Source organism: Spermophilus citellus (assembly GCF_964194105.1).
Source record: "Spermophilus citellus genome assembly, chromosome: 2".
Lineage (NCBI taxonomy): Eukaryota > Metazoa > Chordata > Mammalia > Rodentia > Sciuridae > Spermophilus > Spermophilus citellus.
Genome location: NC_138183.1, coordinates 248,314,963 through 248,332,027, shown reverse-complemented (window position 1 = coordinate 248,332,027; position 17,065 = coordinate 248,314,963). Strand labels below are relative to the sequence as shown.

At 39.6% G+C, this 17,065-nt stretch overlaps 1 protein-coding gene across 1 annotated transcript in view; it reads left to right on the top strand.

Annotated features, from left to right (window-relative positions):
* Positions 1 to 15,707, top strand: part of LOC308642431 (steroid transmembrane transporter SLC22A24-like) — a gene marked incomplete at both ends in the record, with an annotated part of 39,489 nt that extends 23,782 nt beyond the window's left edge. The window contains 4 exons of the mRNA XM_081281339.1: positions 12,167 to 12,381; positions 13,993 to 14,101; positions 14,538 to 14,741; positions 15,647 to 15,707. Of these exons, the coding sequence (XP_081137465.1) occupies positions 12,167 to 12,381; positions 13,993 to 14,101; positions 14,538 to 14,741; positions 15,647 to 15,707 (589 nt within the window). The remainder of the gene's footprint in view (positions 1 to 12,166; positions 12,382 to 13,992; positions 14,102 to 14,537; positions 14,742 to 15,646) is intronic.
* Between the last annotated feature and the right edge of the window lie 1,358 nt (positions 15,708 to 17,065).

The window sequence follows — 17,065 nt, the reverse complement described above, 5'->3', positions numbered from 1 at the left end:
TTGATGAAGATCTTAGAAGATGGAAAAACATATCCTGTTCATGGATAGGCAGAACTAACATCATCAAAATGACGATATTACCAAAAGTTCTCTATAGGTTTAATGCAATGCCAATCAAAATCCCAATGGCATATCTTGTAGAAATTGACAAAGCAATCATGAAATTCATATGGAAAAATAAAAGACCCAGAATAGCAAAAGCAATTCTAAACAGGAAGTGTGAATCAGGTGGTATAGCGATACCAGATTTCAAACTATATTACAGAGCAATAGTGACAAAAACAGCATGGTACTGGTACCAAAACAGGCAGGTGGACCAATGGTATAGAATAGAGGACACAGAGACTAATCCACAAAGTTACAACTATCTTATATTTGATAAAGGGGCTAAAAGCATGCAATGGAGGAAGGATAGCATCTTCAACAAATGGTGTTGGGAAAACTGGAAATCCATATGCAACAAAATGAAACTGAATCCCTTTCTGTCGCCATGCACAAAAGTTAACTCAAAATGGATCAAGGACCTTGATATCAAACCAGAGACTCTGCATCTGATAGAAGAAAAAGTTGGCTCCAATCTACAGATTGTGGGGTCGGGCTCCAAATTCCTTAATAGGACACCCATAGCACAAGAGTTAACAACAAGAATCAACAAATGGGACTTAATTAAACTTAAAAGTTTTTTCTCAGCAAGAGAAACAATAAGAGAGGTAAATAGGGAGCCTACATCCTGGGAACAAATCTTTACTCCTCACACTTCAGATAGAGCCCTAATATCCAGAGTATACAAAGAACTCAAAAAATTAGACAATAAGATAACAAATAACCCAATCAACAAATGGGCCAAGGACCTGAACAGACACTTCTCAGAGGAGGATATACAATCAATCAACAAGTACATGAAAAAATGCTCACCATCTCTAGCAGTCAGAGAAATGCAAATCAAAACCACCCTAAGATACCATTTCACTCCAGTAAGATTGGCAGCCACTATGAAGTCAAACAACAACAAGTGCTGGCGAGGATGTGGAGAAAAGGGTACACTTGTACATTGCTGGTGGGACTGCAAATTGGTTCGGCCAATTTGGAAAGCAGTATGGAGATTCCTGGGAAAGCTAGGAATGGAACCACCATTTGACCCTGCTATTGCCCTTCTTGGACTATTCCCTGAAGACCTTAAAAGAGCATGCTACAGGGTACTGCCACATCGATGTTCATAGCAGCACAATTCACAATTGCCAGACTGTGGAACCAACCCAGATGCCCCTCAGTAGATGAATGGATAAAAAAAAATGTGGCATCTATACACAATGGAGTACTATGCAGCAATAAAAAATGACAAAATCATGGAATTTGCAGGGAAATGGATGGCACTAGAGCAGATTATGCTTAGTGAAGCTAGCCAATCCCTAAAAAACAAATGCCAAATGTCTTCTTTGATATAATGAGAGCAAATATGAACAGAGCAGGGAGGAAGAGTAGGAAGAAAAGAGTAACATTAATCAGTGACATGAGATGGGAGGGAAAGGGAGAGATGAGGAAAATTGCATGGAAATGAAGGGAGACCCTCATTGCTATACAAAATTACATATAAGAGGTTGGGAGGGTAATGGGAAAATAAACAAGGAGAGAAATGAATTACAGTAGATGGGGTAGAGAGAGAAGAAGGGAGGGGAGGGGAGGGGGGATAGTAGGGGATAGGAAAGGTAGCAGAATACAACAATTACTAATAGGGCAGTATGTAAAATTGTGGATGTGTAACCGACGTGATTCTGCAATCTGCATTTGGGGTAAAATTGGGGGTTCATAACCCACTTCAACCTAATGTATGAAGTATGATATGTCAAGAGCTTTGTAAAGTTGTGACAACCAATAAAAAATAAATAAATTTAAAAAAAAGTTCTTGGTTTCATATATGTTGGGGTGTGAGGGACAGAGAATAGAAAGGTAGAAGAAAAAAAACAACTTAAAGGAAGAAACCAGGGTTGTTGCTAGCTTTAGAGATCTGTATCTTTCCTTCTTCTATTCTTATCCAATAGGTGGGGTTGTCTGTTGTAAGCTGGTGTCTCTGCTCTTTGGAGGGTGGAGGTAACCTGGGTGGGAAGACTGATCCTGATGCAGGGGACCTGGAAGTGGGGAGTGGCACCCACCAGTCCCTGCCTGGAGACTTCACCTCACTGGTCTCCTTTTGGGACTGCTCGTATGACTTTAGCGCATGGTCCTATCTCCCTATCTTGCCTGGAGATTTCCCAGTTCCTTGTCTCTCTGTTAGGCTCTAAATTTAGCCCCACCTCCCTCTCCCTTATCAGTTACCAATTGAGGAAACTCTCACCCCGGGGCTCCCATATGTGGGCCCTGGTCACACTGCACACCTGTTTTGGGCAGCTACTGTGTTGGGTTACCACCACTGAGGGGAGGGGATGTACTAAAATACATTACAAAACAAGTATCAGGAAAGATATACTATTAAACACACCTGGAATTATATTCAACAACTTACAGCAACAGGATATCCAAAAACACTTCACCAAGAAAAGATTGTACCCTACAAATTTCTTGACATAAAATTGGAAGAGAAATCCATCCCAACAGAAGCACTAACCTTAAAACTGGAAATATGAAAAATTGTGGTAAAATGAAATATCCAAAGGTTAATAACTCACAAGCAATGACTCTAAAGATATTGCAGTATATAAAATGCTGGATAAATAATTCAAAATAATAAGCATTTAGAAAGAGCATTGAATACTAAGAAAAGTCAGGAAAATTGAATAAACTAAGGAAGGCATTACAGAAAATGAATGAGAAATTCTACAAAATATATAGAGATATTGAAAAAACTGGAAGAAATCTTGAAAATAAAAGGCACAGTAAGTCAAATAAAAAATCCAGCTGAATTAAAGCCTTTTTAATGTATTAGAGCAGGTAGAAGATATAGTCTCAAACCTCAGAGATAATGTCATCATTCAGACAGTATTTAAGAAAAAAAATGAAACTACACTAACAATATACAATATCTCTACGACATTATGAGAGTAAATTTAAGGCCCATATACATGGAGTAATGAGAAAAGATAGAGTCTAATAGCATTGATAACCTACTCAGTGATATAATAACAGAAAATATTTGAAACTTTGGGTAGGAGATGAATATCCAGATATTGGAGGCATGTAGAGACCAAAATAGATGAGACCAGAAAAGAATCTCTCCATGACATATTATAAGTTAAATACTAAAAAGTACAGACAAAAGAAAGAATTTTAAAAGTTTCCAGAGAATAATGTTGAATCACATTTAGAGGTAAACCAATAAGGATAATTATGATTTAGCTCTGACCCTATAATCCAGGAGGGCTTGGCATTAAATAATACAAACTCTGAAATAAAATATTGCCAATCAAGATTGCTGATAGCCAACAAAGCAATCAGTCACAATGGAAGGAAAAGTTAAAACTTCTCATGATAATGATAAAATAAAAGAATTCATTATCCCAGAACTACAGGAAATACTTAAAGAAGTACTACACTTGGGATACAAGATGGTGGGCCAGACAGAGGAAGCATTCTGTGTTGCTCTGTGACCTGTGATTCAAGAAGTGAGAATACCTCTTCTCTCAAGCAATATTCCTGCTTTTGCACAGGAATCACAGCACTATGCCATGCGGTACTCACCCATGCAGGACTACCTGGTGCCTGAGAGGGACCAAAGGCATCAGCACCAACATAAAACTTTCATCCACCCACCTGAGCAGAAATCCCAGATGCAGCTCCCACACAGGATACCTGAAAGCTATCCACACACTGGATCTGAAGCCACCACTCTTGTGTGGGCCCCCAAGTCACTTCCATCTTGGGACTCTGCAGCAACAGAGATAGTCTCCTATGCACCATAGTCTGCCTGCACCAGAGGACTTCACATAGACTCTGAAGAAAGCCACAGCCACACACTGCATGCCACATATCCAGTCTCTGAACTCATCATCCAACACCATCACCTGGCTCCCCCCCCCACCAAACCCGACACCCCATGGATAAAAGCAAATGCTTCCATCTTGGGTCACCTACATGAGCATATTTAGTGGGGTAAACTCCCAGTTTGGAACTCCAGCTAGCCAGGTTCCCAGTTTCTAACTCCTCCTGCTCCCCAGCAGCTGCTTACCCAGCACAGTGACTGCCCAACACAAGATAGCTCTCAGCAGGGCAGGGGTACAGCATGCCAAAAGCATCACACACAAGAGCCCCAGAAAGAAATGTCCTGTATTAGGAAGCAGTAATGGAGAGAGTGAGTGTGATAAGTTTAGAGACACAGAGACTAGGAACTGGGAGGTCTTTAGGTGAGATAAGAAAATAAGACCAGGTGCTCACATCACAGTAGCAGGCCTCAAAAGAGATCCTTCTGGTGCAGTCTCCCCTTGGGGACTAGTGCGTGTCACACCCCACTTCCGGGTGTCCTCCACCCAGGAACAACTCAACCTCCCCTGGTTACCTTCACTATCCCAAAGGTGGAGTTACCAGCTAACAACAGAAGGTGCCACCTATTGGATGAGAAGGGAAACAGGAAAGATAATGATCTCCAACCAAAACAATCTGTATTCCTTCCTTCAATATTTTTTCTTTCTTCTCTCTTTCTCTATTCTCCTGCTCTCATATCCCAAACATATATGAAACCAAGTACTTTGCATGAATTAGGATATGAAAAATGAGATGACTGAATAGTAGAATATTACAGTTATGTTGTATATTCTTTTCCTTTTCTTTTTTATCCAATTTTTACTACTTTAACATTTTTATGTTTTTTTAATATATATGTGTGTGTTTGTTTCATGTACTCTACTGTCTTCCCACATACTTGTCTACCAAAAATTACTTCCTCTCTACTCACCTGCTACTAACTTTTTACTTAGATTTCTCTTTTACACTTCCTAAGATATAATAATTCTGTATCCTCACTTTCTACATCCTCAGCATATCATCCTACACCTCACCTCCAGTTCTTTGTCCACCATCAGAATCTGTAAACCCTTTTACAAACCTATGATTATATTGTAAATAATAATTGAATTCAACATTTCTGTAAATTATGACCAAACTGTTAACATCTATTATCAGCTATTTGTTTTTATGTGGTATTGTTTATGTTGGTATCTGTTAACATTGTACTACCCATCAAAGGAGGGGTATTGAAACCCTACAGGGGCACTATAAGATTATAGGGTAAAATGGTAATGCCTTGAACCACAGTGCTAGAATGGAAGACACACAAGCAATATGAAAAGACAAAGGAAGATAATGTCTCAACAAATTAAGATACCTCATTATTAGAATCCATGGCCAGTATAGCAGAAGAAATTACAGATAAGGAGAGGAGGAAAATAAGGAGCCCCCAAGGAGGGCAGATAGGACTGGTATAACTTCAGGAACCCGATCAACGAAGGTTCCTTGCCACCACAGATCCATCATGATTTAAGTCCATTCGGCATAGGTCTTGACTGGAGGTATCATTAGTAGCTAGGAGTTGGTAATTCCTGAGGAGAAGCTGGTTAAAAGCTTGATTAGAAATTTTTTACCCACCTGAGTCTGAATGAACTTTATGATAAAGGGAAGGAACAGGTACAGTGAGTTTTTATACCCAAATATAATGAGGTCTCTGGGTCTGCAAGCTGCCTTGTTGGCACAAAGGGGATTAAGTGTTCAGCCTTGAGCGGGGCCTTGGGCATTTGGGCTTGAAGCAAAGAGGTGATAAAGAACCAGACAGAGAGTTTGAGAAGCCAGGTCATCCTGCAGCTAACTTTGTTTGGCATGCCCTGAAGACCAGCCTGTCCTGCACTTAACACCCTCAATTCCACTCTTCATTCCTAGTCCAATCTAGCTCCCTTCCCTCTCTATTAAGGCTGCTCTTCAAACTCTCTCCTACCTGGGTGTCTCTGAAGCCAGCTTGCTTCTCTCTTTACCCTTCTTGAAATATCCCAGCTTTCCAAAACAGCTTGCTTTTCTCACTTATCACTGTTCCCAGATTTCCCTAGTCACACCAAGAAAGCACGGGCTTTGTAATAAAGAAGGAAGCTTCTCCCATGCACTAAATGAAGGTGGCCAAGGGAGGACAGTGGTCCATTTTTACCAGATTTCCCTTTGAGAGCAGTCAGATCTCTCCAGGTTTTATGTGAAACACCTCAACCTTAAATACTGTTACTTGAAATTCTTATGAAACTGGGAGGGCAAACAAAACACACATGTTTCTCCTTAGGCCAAGAAGGCAACTGGTAAAGTGCTCTCTTATGATAAAGGTAGTTCACACTTATTCAGGGGTCACCATGCTCTGGACACCTAAGTGGTTTGTCAGAAGGACAACACACAATTGTCCCACTACCAGCCAGATTCAAGCAAGTAGGAGAGGGGTCAGGCTGGAGGAGGCCCTTAAGGTCACTTGCCTTGAATCTCCAGACATAGGGTGAAGAGAGGACCCAAGAGGGGCCAGAAATGAGGGGGAGCATTGACAAGAGTACTTAATGACAGGTAATGATCCTTGGCTCTTCTGATGAAGGTGTAGGAGCACCAGGCTTAAGCCTGGAAATGTGAATCCATGGGGTAAGTTGGTTATTAGACAGCTTGAATTTGGCTGCCAAGGGAGTGCACATAATCACCTGAGCAGGACCCTCCCATTTTGGTTTTAGAGGGGGCTAATCCCCCGGTGAGCAATAGTAAACAAGTTCACCAGGTGTTAAGGAGATAGGGTTTTGAGAGAGACTGGTCAGGAAGGAGCCAGTCTTGATAGCACCAGAATTCAGAGCATAGATGGAAGAGGAGGGTCAGGGCATAGGTTTTGGAGATGGGTAGGGGTTTCTGTAGGCAGTTTGGGAGGAACGAAGGGATGGCCATGCATGACTTCATAAGGTGAGAGATTAGAAGACTTCTTTGGCAAGGCTCTAATGCGCAATAAAGCAAGGGGAGCACCTTTACCCAGTGAGCTTGGTGACCTTGTTGAGGGTCTCTTTAAGGGACCAATAGATAGGTCCTTTCAACCTTTCTGGAAGCCTTGGGGCAGTAAGGGCAATGCCAAGGGAGTGATAGAACATGAGCCAGTCCCTGAGTTATCTGCGAGGTGAATTCTGGGCCATTGTCTGATTGGATAGAAGAGGGCATCCCAAAACGAGGGATTATGTGAGTAAGCAACAGATCAACTACCGTAGAGGCCCACTTGTTAGAAGTGGGAAAGGCTTCAACCCATCCTGAAAAAGTATCTACCAATACAAGAAGATATTTTATGGTTTTTACTTGGGGCATGTTGGTGAAATCAATCTGCCAGTCTGCAGCCAGGGTATGACCATGGGCCTGATGAGAAGGGAAAGTTTTTAAGTTTTATTATCGTGTGGGGAAAGGGTGAAAAAAGAGTGAAGGAAAGTAGTGAGATTCTGTGGACTAGAATGGAATAGAGAGTGAAGAAACTGAGAGTTGTGGGAATCTTTGGGCCGATTCCCGGTGGTAACAAAGAGTAGCAGAGAGGAGGTAAAGCTCTGTAGGGTGGCTGATTGAGCTGCTTGATTGGCCTTTGAATTACCCATATTAGTAAGGGAGGAGTCAGTTTGGTGGGCCTTGCAATGGATTATTCCCAGTTGGGAAGGCAGCCTGGAGGCTTGTAGTAGGCCAGAAATAAGTGTGGAATTATTGACCGCCATCCCTCTGATGGTCAATAGCCCCCTTTCTTTCCAAATGGCTGTGTGGGAGATCAGGATATGGAAAATGCATTACATAGGGAGAGGGTTTTTCCCTCCACTAGTTTGCATGCCCTTGTAGCAGCTATGAGTTTAGCTTGTTGGTTGGTGGTATTGGGTGGGAGGGTTCCCTGGACATAGGCCTCCTATGGGATCTAGGAAAGTCAGAGCCCCAATGACCTTGTTGTTGACATTTAGGGCATGGGGTATGTGGAGTGCATGGTGCGGGGTATGCCCTGGCCCAATGTCCCTTCTAGCCACACTTGAAGCAGGCACCCAGGGCGGTTTTTGGTGATGGGTGGCGACTCAAGGGAGCATCCTGCAGGGCCTGGGTAAGCACAAAAACCTTAAAGGCTACCACTGAGATCTCAGTCTGGGGGGAGGGGACGGACCTTGTTTGAGCTTTTTTAGTTTGGCCCACATGTCAAGGTAGCTCTGTGAGAGGAAATATATCATAAGGACATGATGGCCTTCTGGGGTTTCAGGATCTAGGTTACTGCTGAAGGGCTTTTGTAGGCCAATCCACAAATTCCAATGGGGTCTCTTGTAATTTTTGGTAATTGACGGCCTTATGTGCTGCTTTTTTGAGCCCAGCAATAATATATGCGGAGAATCGGTCCCTACTCTGTATGCCAGCTTGTGTATAATCCCAGTCGGGAGTTTCTGGGGCAGCAACTGGCCCCAGAGGGTGATTGGGATTAACTCAGTGAGTTTCATCCTCATGGGCTCTGGCAAGTTCCCAGACTCTGGTATATTCCTCAAGAAGGAGAGTATTAGCCAATACCATATATATATATCATGGTGAGTGGAGCTATAAGCCTGGAGGACATTAAAACTCTCGGGACCTAGTTTGGTGGGGACCGAGTCAGAGGGAGCACCTGAGGGGCTGGACGAAACTGACAGGGGAGGTCAGTAGAGAGGGGGTTCATCTGCAGGATAAGTCAGGGTGAGAACGAAGAAGAGAAAAAGCCTCAACATAGGGGATCTCCTTCCACTTTTTCGAGTGCTCACAGAAGTTAAACAGATCTCTGAGAACTGCAGGATCTAGGGATCCTCCTGGGGCCATTGACTTTGATTGTCCAATTGATAGTAAAGCCAATCTTGTGTGTAGAATTTAATAAGGGGGAGTCTGTAGGGAGGGAAGAAGAGGCCCCCATAGGTCAGGAGAGGGACAAGGGTGGTTAAGAGAGAGAGAGAGAGAGGAGTGCCTGTTCTTTCAACCCTCAGTATCTCCCACTCATGAACTGGGCTCCAGAGAGTCCACCATGACCATGAAGGTCGTGGTGGGGTGCGTTCTCTCCTCCAGATTGGGTGTCAGAGGTTTGCCAGAAAATCATGGTCAAAGCCCCTGCATATAGCCCCTCTGAAGTTGGATACCCAATAGGGGAACTCACCTACTGAAGAGCTGGTTTTGTGAGCAGTGGTTGAAAGAGTGGACAAGGATGGCAAGCCTTGAGAGAGGGGGCCCTCGAGCAGCGAGGCATTCCCCATCCTGGGTTTTGGCACCAATGAAAGAACTAACATGGCTTGTCGTTGGAGAAAATGACCATTTATTGAGGAATGGCTCTGCATATTAATAGAGCCAGGGGTGGTTTGAGAGTTATGACAGTTTAAGGGTTCAACGGTTTGACAGTTGGCATGGGGTGCTTTCTGATTGATGAGTAAGGATCATGTGAGCCAGCAGTGCTAGTCTGATTGGTGGGTAAGGATCATGTGAGCCAGCAGGGCTAGTCTCATTGGTGGGTAAAGATCATGTGAGCCAGCAGTGCTAGTATGATTGGTGGGTAAGGATCATGTGAGCCAGCAGAGCTAGTCTGATTGGTGGGTAAGGATCATGTGAGTCAGCAGGGCTGACCATTGGACGGCTCTTCTTGCGGGATGGGGAAGTTAGTCTTTGGAGACAGGGTGACTCCCAACAGCACCTAATTACATAAAATAAATTCCTCTTGACATTAAGAGTAAGATAGACTTGAATACAAAAATACTGGTGATTTCAACACATCCCCCTCATAAGATGTAAAATCAACAGATATGTTATCGCTTGGGGATGAGGCGTCCTGACAAAACTATTGTGTTTATGTTCTGAGGTGCAATGATTTAATTATGAAAGCTATAACCATATCATCGGATATTTCCATTTGATGGATTAATAATTTTTTTTATTTGGGGGGTACTGAGGATTGAATTCAGGAGCACTTGACCATTGAACCACATACTCAGCCCTATTTTGTATTTTATTTAGAAGCAGTGTCTCACTGAGATGTTTAGCACATTGCTTTTGCTGATGCAGGCTTTGAAATCATGATCCTCTTGCCTCAGCCTCCCATGCAGCTGTGATTATAGGCATGTGCCACCACCACCATCTGGGTAATAATTTGAATGGACTAACTGGGTGGTATTTACAGGCAGATGGGTCTCTGAGGGTGTGACCTTGGAAACTATATCTAAGGGTGTGACCTTGGAAACTATATCTGATTTCCATGGCCTCTCTTTGTCTCTCTGTGTTTCCTGACTACCACAATGTGAACAATATTCCTCTCTCATAATGTTCTTTCTGTCTTATCTTGGGCCCAGAGCAATGGAGACAGCTGACCATGGACTGAACCTCTGAAACTATGAGACTAAGTAAACTTTTATTCCTCTAAATTTTTCTAGTCCGGTTGCTTACAGCAACAAAAACAACACAACACAAAACTTCTGATCTAAATAATACCATAAATCAAATGCACACAACAGAAAATTATAGGCTATTTCATCCAATAACAAGCAAATTCACTTTCTTCTCTATAGCTCACAGAATATTCTCCAAAATAGACCATATTTTAAGTCACAAAAAAAGTGTTTGAAAATAAAAAATAATCAATACAATTCCTTTTATATTATCAGATCATAATGGAATTAAATTAGAAATAAACACAAAATTACATAAGCACATGGGGAATAAATAATTCTCTTTTGAAAAGAAATGGGTCTTAGATGAAATAATAAGAGAAAGTTTATAAATTTCTAGAATCAAACAAGAATAGTGATACAACATTAAAAAGTTCTGGGACATTATGCAGAGTTGTTGCTAAGAGGAATTTTATAAAAGTAGATGCCTACATTAAAAAAAAGAGAAACAAGTCCCAAATAAATTATCTAATGTTATATCGCAATGTGCCATAAAAGCAGGAACAAACTAACTCCAAAATGAGAAAAAGAAACTTCAAAGCCAAAACAAATGAAATAGTGTGGGGTTGGGTGGGGGGAGGATCAATGTAACAAATAATTCATTCCTTGAAAAGTTCAAAGACTGATAAATCTATCTATCCAAAAGAAAGAGTTTAGAGACCCAAATCAATAAAACTATAGATGAGAAAGGTGATATCACTACAAACATTTTTTAAATCAACAGGATCATTAGGGACTACTTTAAAAATTTATATTCTGATAAATTGGGAAATCTAGAAGATAATGACAATTTCTAGACATCTATGACTTACTCATGCTGAGAAAAGAGAATATAGAAAACCTGAACAGAACAATATCAGGGAATGAGACTGAAGACATAAAAGAAGCTTTCAACAAAGACAACTAATATCAATCATCATCAAATTATATCATAAAATAGAAAGTGAGGGAACACTTCCAAATTAATTCCTTGAAACCAGTATCAGTATTATCCTCATGCCAAAACCAAGTGGAAAAAATACAGACAACACCTCTGATGAATATAAACACAAAAATCCTTACTAAAAATATTAGAAGAATGAATTTGTACACTGTGATCAAGTTGAATTAATCCCAGGAATGCAAGTTAGTTTCAGCATATACAAATCAATAAATGTAATTCTCTCACTAAGTTGCCCAAGGTGGCCTTGAACTTGCAGTGCTCCTTCCTTGGTCTCCTGAGTCACTGGGATTGCTAGGTGGGCACTACTGCACCTGACTAGGTCATTGTACTCTTAAAAACCAGGAAACACATGGGAAACTCTTCCCCCTAGTGCCTTGCACCCTTACTTACTAGGATTAAGGTGAAAAAAGGACTCCACACCAGGAATCAAAGAAGAGAGACTCACTGTTGCAAAGAAACAACTTCCCTAATTTCCAATGTCTAACCTTATCTATGTTCATTCCTTTATCCCCTTAAATTGAACAATAACCTCAGATTTCAAATTACCATTTTCTGCCTAGAATTAAGCAGTTCAAAAATTAACTTTTACTGGAATATGTGTGTATCTGCTATATATTCTTTAATGGCCTCAGTAAAAATTATAGCAATAAAGAGCCCATGGTAATTTTATGGTAATTTAAGATCACTGCCTTAAAAATTTTTTCTATTATTCCATTCTATAATTATCATTGAACACTTGCCATCTTGAGCCAGTATAATCATCATGTAGGATCTCCATCAAAATCTTAGGGAATGTTCCTTAGGCTCTAGATGTTATTAGATGTCTCTTCTCCTTTCACTTCAGATTTTCAAGTGCTGTATCCTTTTACGGCCTCGTACTCAACCTACAGCACCTGGGGAGCAATATCTTCATGTTCCAGGTTCTCTTTGGAGCCATCATGCTCACAGCCAGATTTGTTACCCTTTGGACTCTGAATTACATGGGTCATCGGACAAACCAGATATTGTTCTCATTCCTGGCAGGAATTTCCATTCTGGTCAACACATTTTTGCCCCAAGGTGAGAGAGACCAAGGTTTGGGGAAAGAAAGTGTTTCCCTCATTCCTTAGGAATTACATCATCTTACCTGCCTGATGCACAAGAATATCATTAAAAGCCAAGGATTCTTTGTAGTTAATATGAAGATTTGAAATGGATTATGGCAAGCACTTGGCAGGACTTAGGCTCCAACTGTGCCTATGTCCTTAAGGTATGGTTCAGACACAAAGCTTCCCTGACCACATCCAAGATGAAACTGAATATCAGCCAATGGTACAAACAGTGTCTTTAGAAGAGGAGCTAACCACATGCCTCTGGCTAATGACACTTTTCGTAACAATCCTGGAGGGAGTAGGCCTTTCAATTGCATCTCCAAGTGGGCTTGTGATACTCTCCTTGGGAGTCTTCCTGATTTTTAAGGCCTCCCTAACTCAATACATTTTTAGGGAAGGCTTCTTGAATTCAGCGAAATAAAAGTCCCTTGTCTTTATACAGAAAACAAGAGCACAGCAGGAGTAAGGGAATCATTTAATCTTAATATGTCTTCTAATCTGTTTTGTAATTTGTCCTTAGAGAAGAAAACATTAATGACTTCTACTTTTATGTATAATCATAATGCATCAATTAAAAACAATAAATAAATGAAAGGAAGATCAGTAGAATAGAGGATCAGGGAGATGGAGGAAGAGAGTGAAAGGGGAAGTACTAGGGGTTGAAATGGAACAAATTATGTCATATGCACTTATGAATGAATCAAAATGAACCCCACTATAATGTATAGCAATAATGCACTAGGAAAAACACTAGAAACAGATTAAGAATACAACTCAACCTATTTTACTAACTTACCCAAATGATCTCATTAATGATTGCGGGAATTTCAGTGGTCACCATGCTCCATCATGTTCCCAGAGCAGGAACATATTTTGTAGGATTTCCGACTGGAAGTCTCCATTCTTCTCCCCAACAGAAGTTTCCTGCCTTACAGGAGAACAATCTGTATTCTTTTACAGTCCTATTTTGATTATTTTAGTGAATTAAAAATAATCGGTTTAACCTCTGTTAATTCTGTAATTCAAAAGTATGTGATTAATACCCAGGATGGCATTATAAATTTCTGAATAGAATTTCTAATGTCAGGCCTTTGAAATCCTGAATTATTGCCTAGAACTCACCTCTATTCACATTGTCCAATCCCTTTGTCACTATGTGGAGGAAGACCTGCCACACATTACACATTGTTCCCATACTCTTAGTTATAAGTCTTTCAAGACGTGGGTTATAAACTCCTCAGTTTTTTGTTCACATATAGTTCTAGGCCCTTCAGAAAATGCCCTGAAAAAACGATGGAATTAATAAAACAAATATTTCCTGATTTCTCTATTCCCACCCTAATGAGCAATACTCAAATATGCAGAGAAATTGAAGCAAGAGATTTAGATCCTTTTGTTCAGTGTTTCAGCCCAGCATTCAGCAGCTCATCAACCTCTCCATCATCTCTGAGGGGTTGCATTTTGTCTGCTATTTGTTTCTCACCTGCAAACCCTACAACAGAATCACCTCACAATTAGTTACAGATAGACAGATTTATTCAGCCAAGATTTTTTATTCTCCCTGATCTCTTCTATCCAGAAATGCAGATTCTGCGTGTGGTTTTAGCAACTTTGGGAATTGGATGTGTTTCTGCTGCCAGCACTGGTTGTACTCTCCACCAAATTGATCTCCTCCCCACTGTATTCAGGTACAAGTGCTAAACGACCTTCTGACTGCTTTCTAAACAGGACGTTCTGAACTAATTAACACTTACTGCAAAGATAAAATTGAGGTTGCTTATGTGTCCAAGACATGAATTGTAATACAAATTTTAAAAGCAACAAATAATTCACAATTATTTAAAACAAACTTTGTGCCTTGTAATGTGCCAAGTCTTTTACTGCAGTTTTTCACTTAATCTGAAGAGCCACTCTACAGGATTGATGCTATGAATATTCTTATTTTAATTATGATGAAACTGATTAATTAAAAATCAATAGTGGTAAATGTCACAATGCATTATCAAAGCCCATGCATTCTATAACTATGCTGTATTGTCTCCCAAAATGAAATAGGGTTGAGAAGTGAAAACATATATACAGATTTGTACAAGATTTTCTTTGTTTTGTTATTGTCATCCTAAGGTCCACACTTGGAGGCATCATTTCAGGATTCCACAGAATAGGGGCAATAGTGGCTCCTCTCCTGATGACCTTCCTGGGGTATTCTCTCCATCTGCCCTGGATCATCTATGGAGTCATCACCCTCCTTGGTGGCCTTGTTATCTTGCCCCTTCCAGAAACCAGAAATCAGCCTCTTGTTAACACCATCCAGGATGTGGAAAATAAGTAAGCAGATGCCCTGATTGTCACCTGAGTAGGAAGTGGCTATGTTCTATAGATCTCTGATGAGTAAGCTAATGACCATTTTCAGTCATCTGTCCTGCACATAGCCTCAGATCTGAGCTATTTCTGTTTAACTCCATGTCTTTTATTCAGTGGCAGCTCTCCTCTACCCACAAAGCTGTATCTCTCCTTGTGGGATTCTAGACACACAGACCAACTTGCACCAGTCCTTTAGCAGTGAAAAGGTCAAAATTATTCCTAGTGTGAATGACACACACTTTTTGCCCTATGGAAAGCAGTGTTGGTGTTTTCTTGTAAATATATGAAGGCTCAAATACTTAATTTGCATACTTGTGGTATTATCAGGCATCAGTCCAATGAGTGCTCAATATATTATGGGGAGGAAATTAGCTTCCGTAAAAGATACAAAATTGATTATTGCTTCTAGTCAGAAAGGATTGTGAGATTAATACAGAGCAACCTTACTTATAAAGATGACATTATATCTAAAGGAAGTGGACCCTATAAGATTTAATCCAATTTAATGCCATATATAGTGAAAATTTTAAGGAGAGAGAAATTGAAGAAGTGGGATGACAGAATTTGAAATGAGGAAAAATGAAAAAATGCCCTCAGAAATTTTTAATTTCTCTTTGTTTTTTTTCCCCAAAGATGTCATTGGCCAAATGTCAATTTGGTAAATTGACAAGTGTAAGAGTAGCAATACTCAACACTTTCTTCCCAGTGTATCATTCCCAGGTATCAAGGCCTTTTCCAGCACAATGGTGTCTCAGGAGTCTTGGATTAGAATGATATCAAGTAGAACTTGTTAAAACGTTCATCATCTAGCATGGAGGATATGTGCACTTATTCTACATCTTTGCTTCATTTTTTCTTCTTCTTTCCAGCACAAAATATTCAAGAAAAGTAAAGCAGGAAGATACTTCCACAAAAGTAACACAGTTTTAATGAATTCCCAAGAATTGATCCAAAGAAGAACAAAATTAGGGGAAAAAAAGTCAAGATTCTTCTTTATGCCAATAAAACTAGTCATAAATATAATGGACAAATGGATGTCACCTAAAATCACTTTATATACAAACTTTCTCCAAATAATCTATGAGTTTATGTAATCTCACCAAACAATTGTTCGTTTGAAGGAAAACATTGAAAAAATAATTTGAAGTTCATCTTGAAATTAATAATAGAAAATGAAGCCTTGTTTCTATGATCCAGCAATCCCATTACTTGGTATATATCCAAAAGAGATTGTTTGTATGCCAAGGAGGTACCTGCACTTCTATGTTTATTGTAGCACACCTCAGTGTCCTTCAAAGGATGAATAGTTTAAGAAAGTGTATTATATTACATGAAATGTAACACTACTCAACCATATAAATGAAGAACATTCTGCCATTTGAAATAACAAAAATGGACAGGGAGGACTTTATTTTAAGGGATGTAGGAAGTACATACAGAAAATGATAGATACCACATAACTCACTCATATGTGAAACCTGAAAATGTTGATCTCAAAATATAGTAGGATGGTGATCTCTAGAGACTAGGGCACTTGGGTAGGGGGAGTGAATGGAAGATGATCAAAAGATTCAAAATTACAATTAGGTAATAGAAGTAAGTAAAAGAGATCTATTGTGCAACATATTGACTATAGTTAATGACATCATATTTTATTATAGAAAAATGCTTAAAGGATGGCTGAGTGCTATCACCAAAAGAAATGATAACTGTGTGAGGTAATTCATAGGTTAATAAGCTACATTTAACCATTACACAATGCACATGTACTGCAAAACATCATGTTGCACAAAATAAATACATATAATTTTGTATGACACTTTGAATAGATAAAATTTGAAAGCAAGAAAAGGAATTTGAATAACAAAGGGGTTGGCTCATATATCATGAATCATGTGCTACATTTTATCAAGTTACAGAGATCCAAAGAGTAAATGCCACCACAAATCATAATAATTCCAAAAAACCTGCTTGTGTATGAATAAACACTTAACATATGAATTTTTGGCACCAAAAAACACTTATCAATTGAAATATTGTATAATAAATAATATTAATTAGATATCTGGGAATAAATTTACAAAAATATTTGCAATGACTCTATTTGTGATAATATTTTATTGTTTTTCCCCTGGATTTTTTCTGACTTCACACTTTAAACAACTAATATGAATCACTTAAAAATATTATAAATATTATCAGATACTAAATCACTATTGATATGATTTATGACTTCAACATATACATTTTTATATGTATTTCATATATAATTAGGAATAAAATTATAC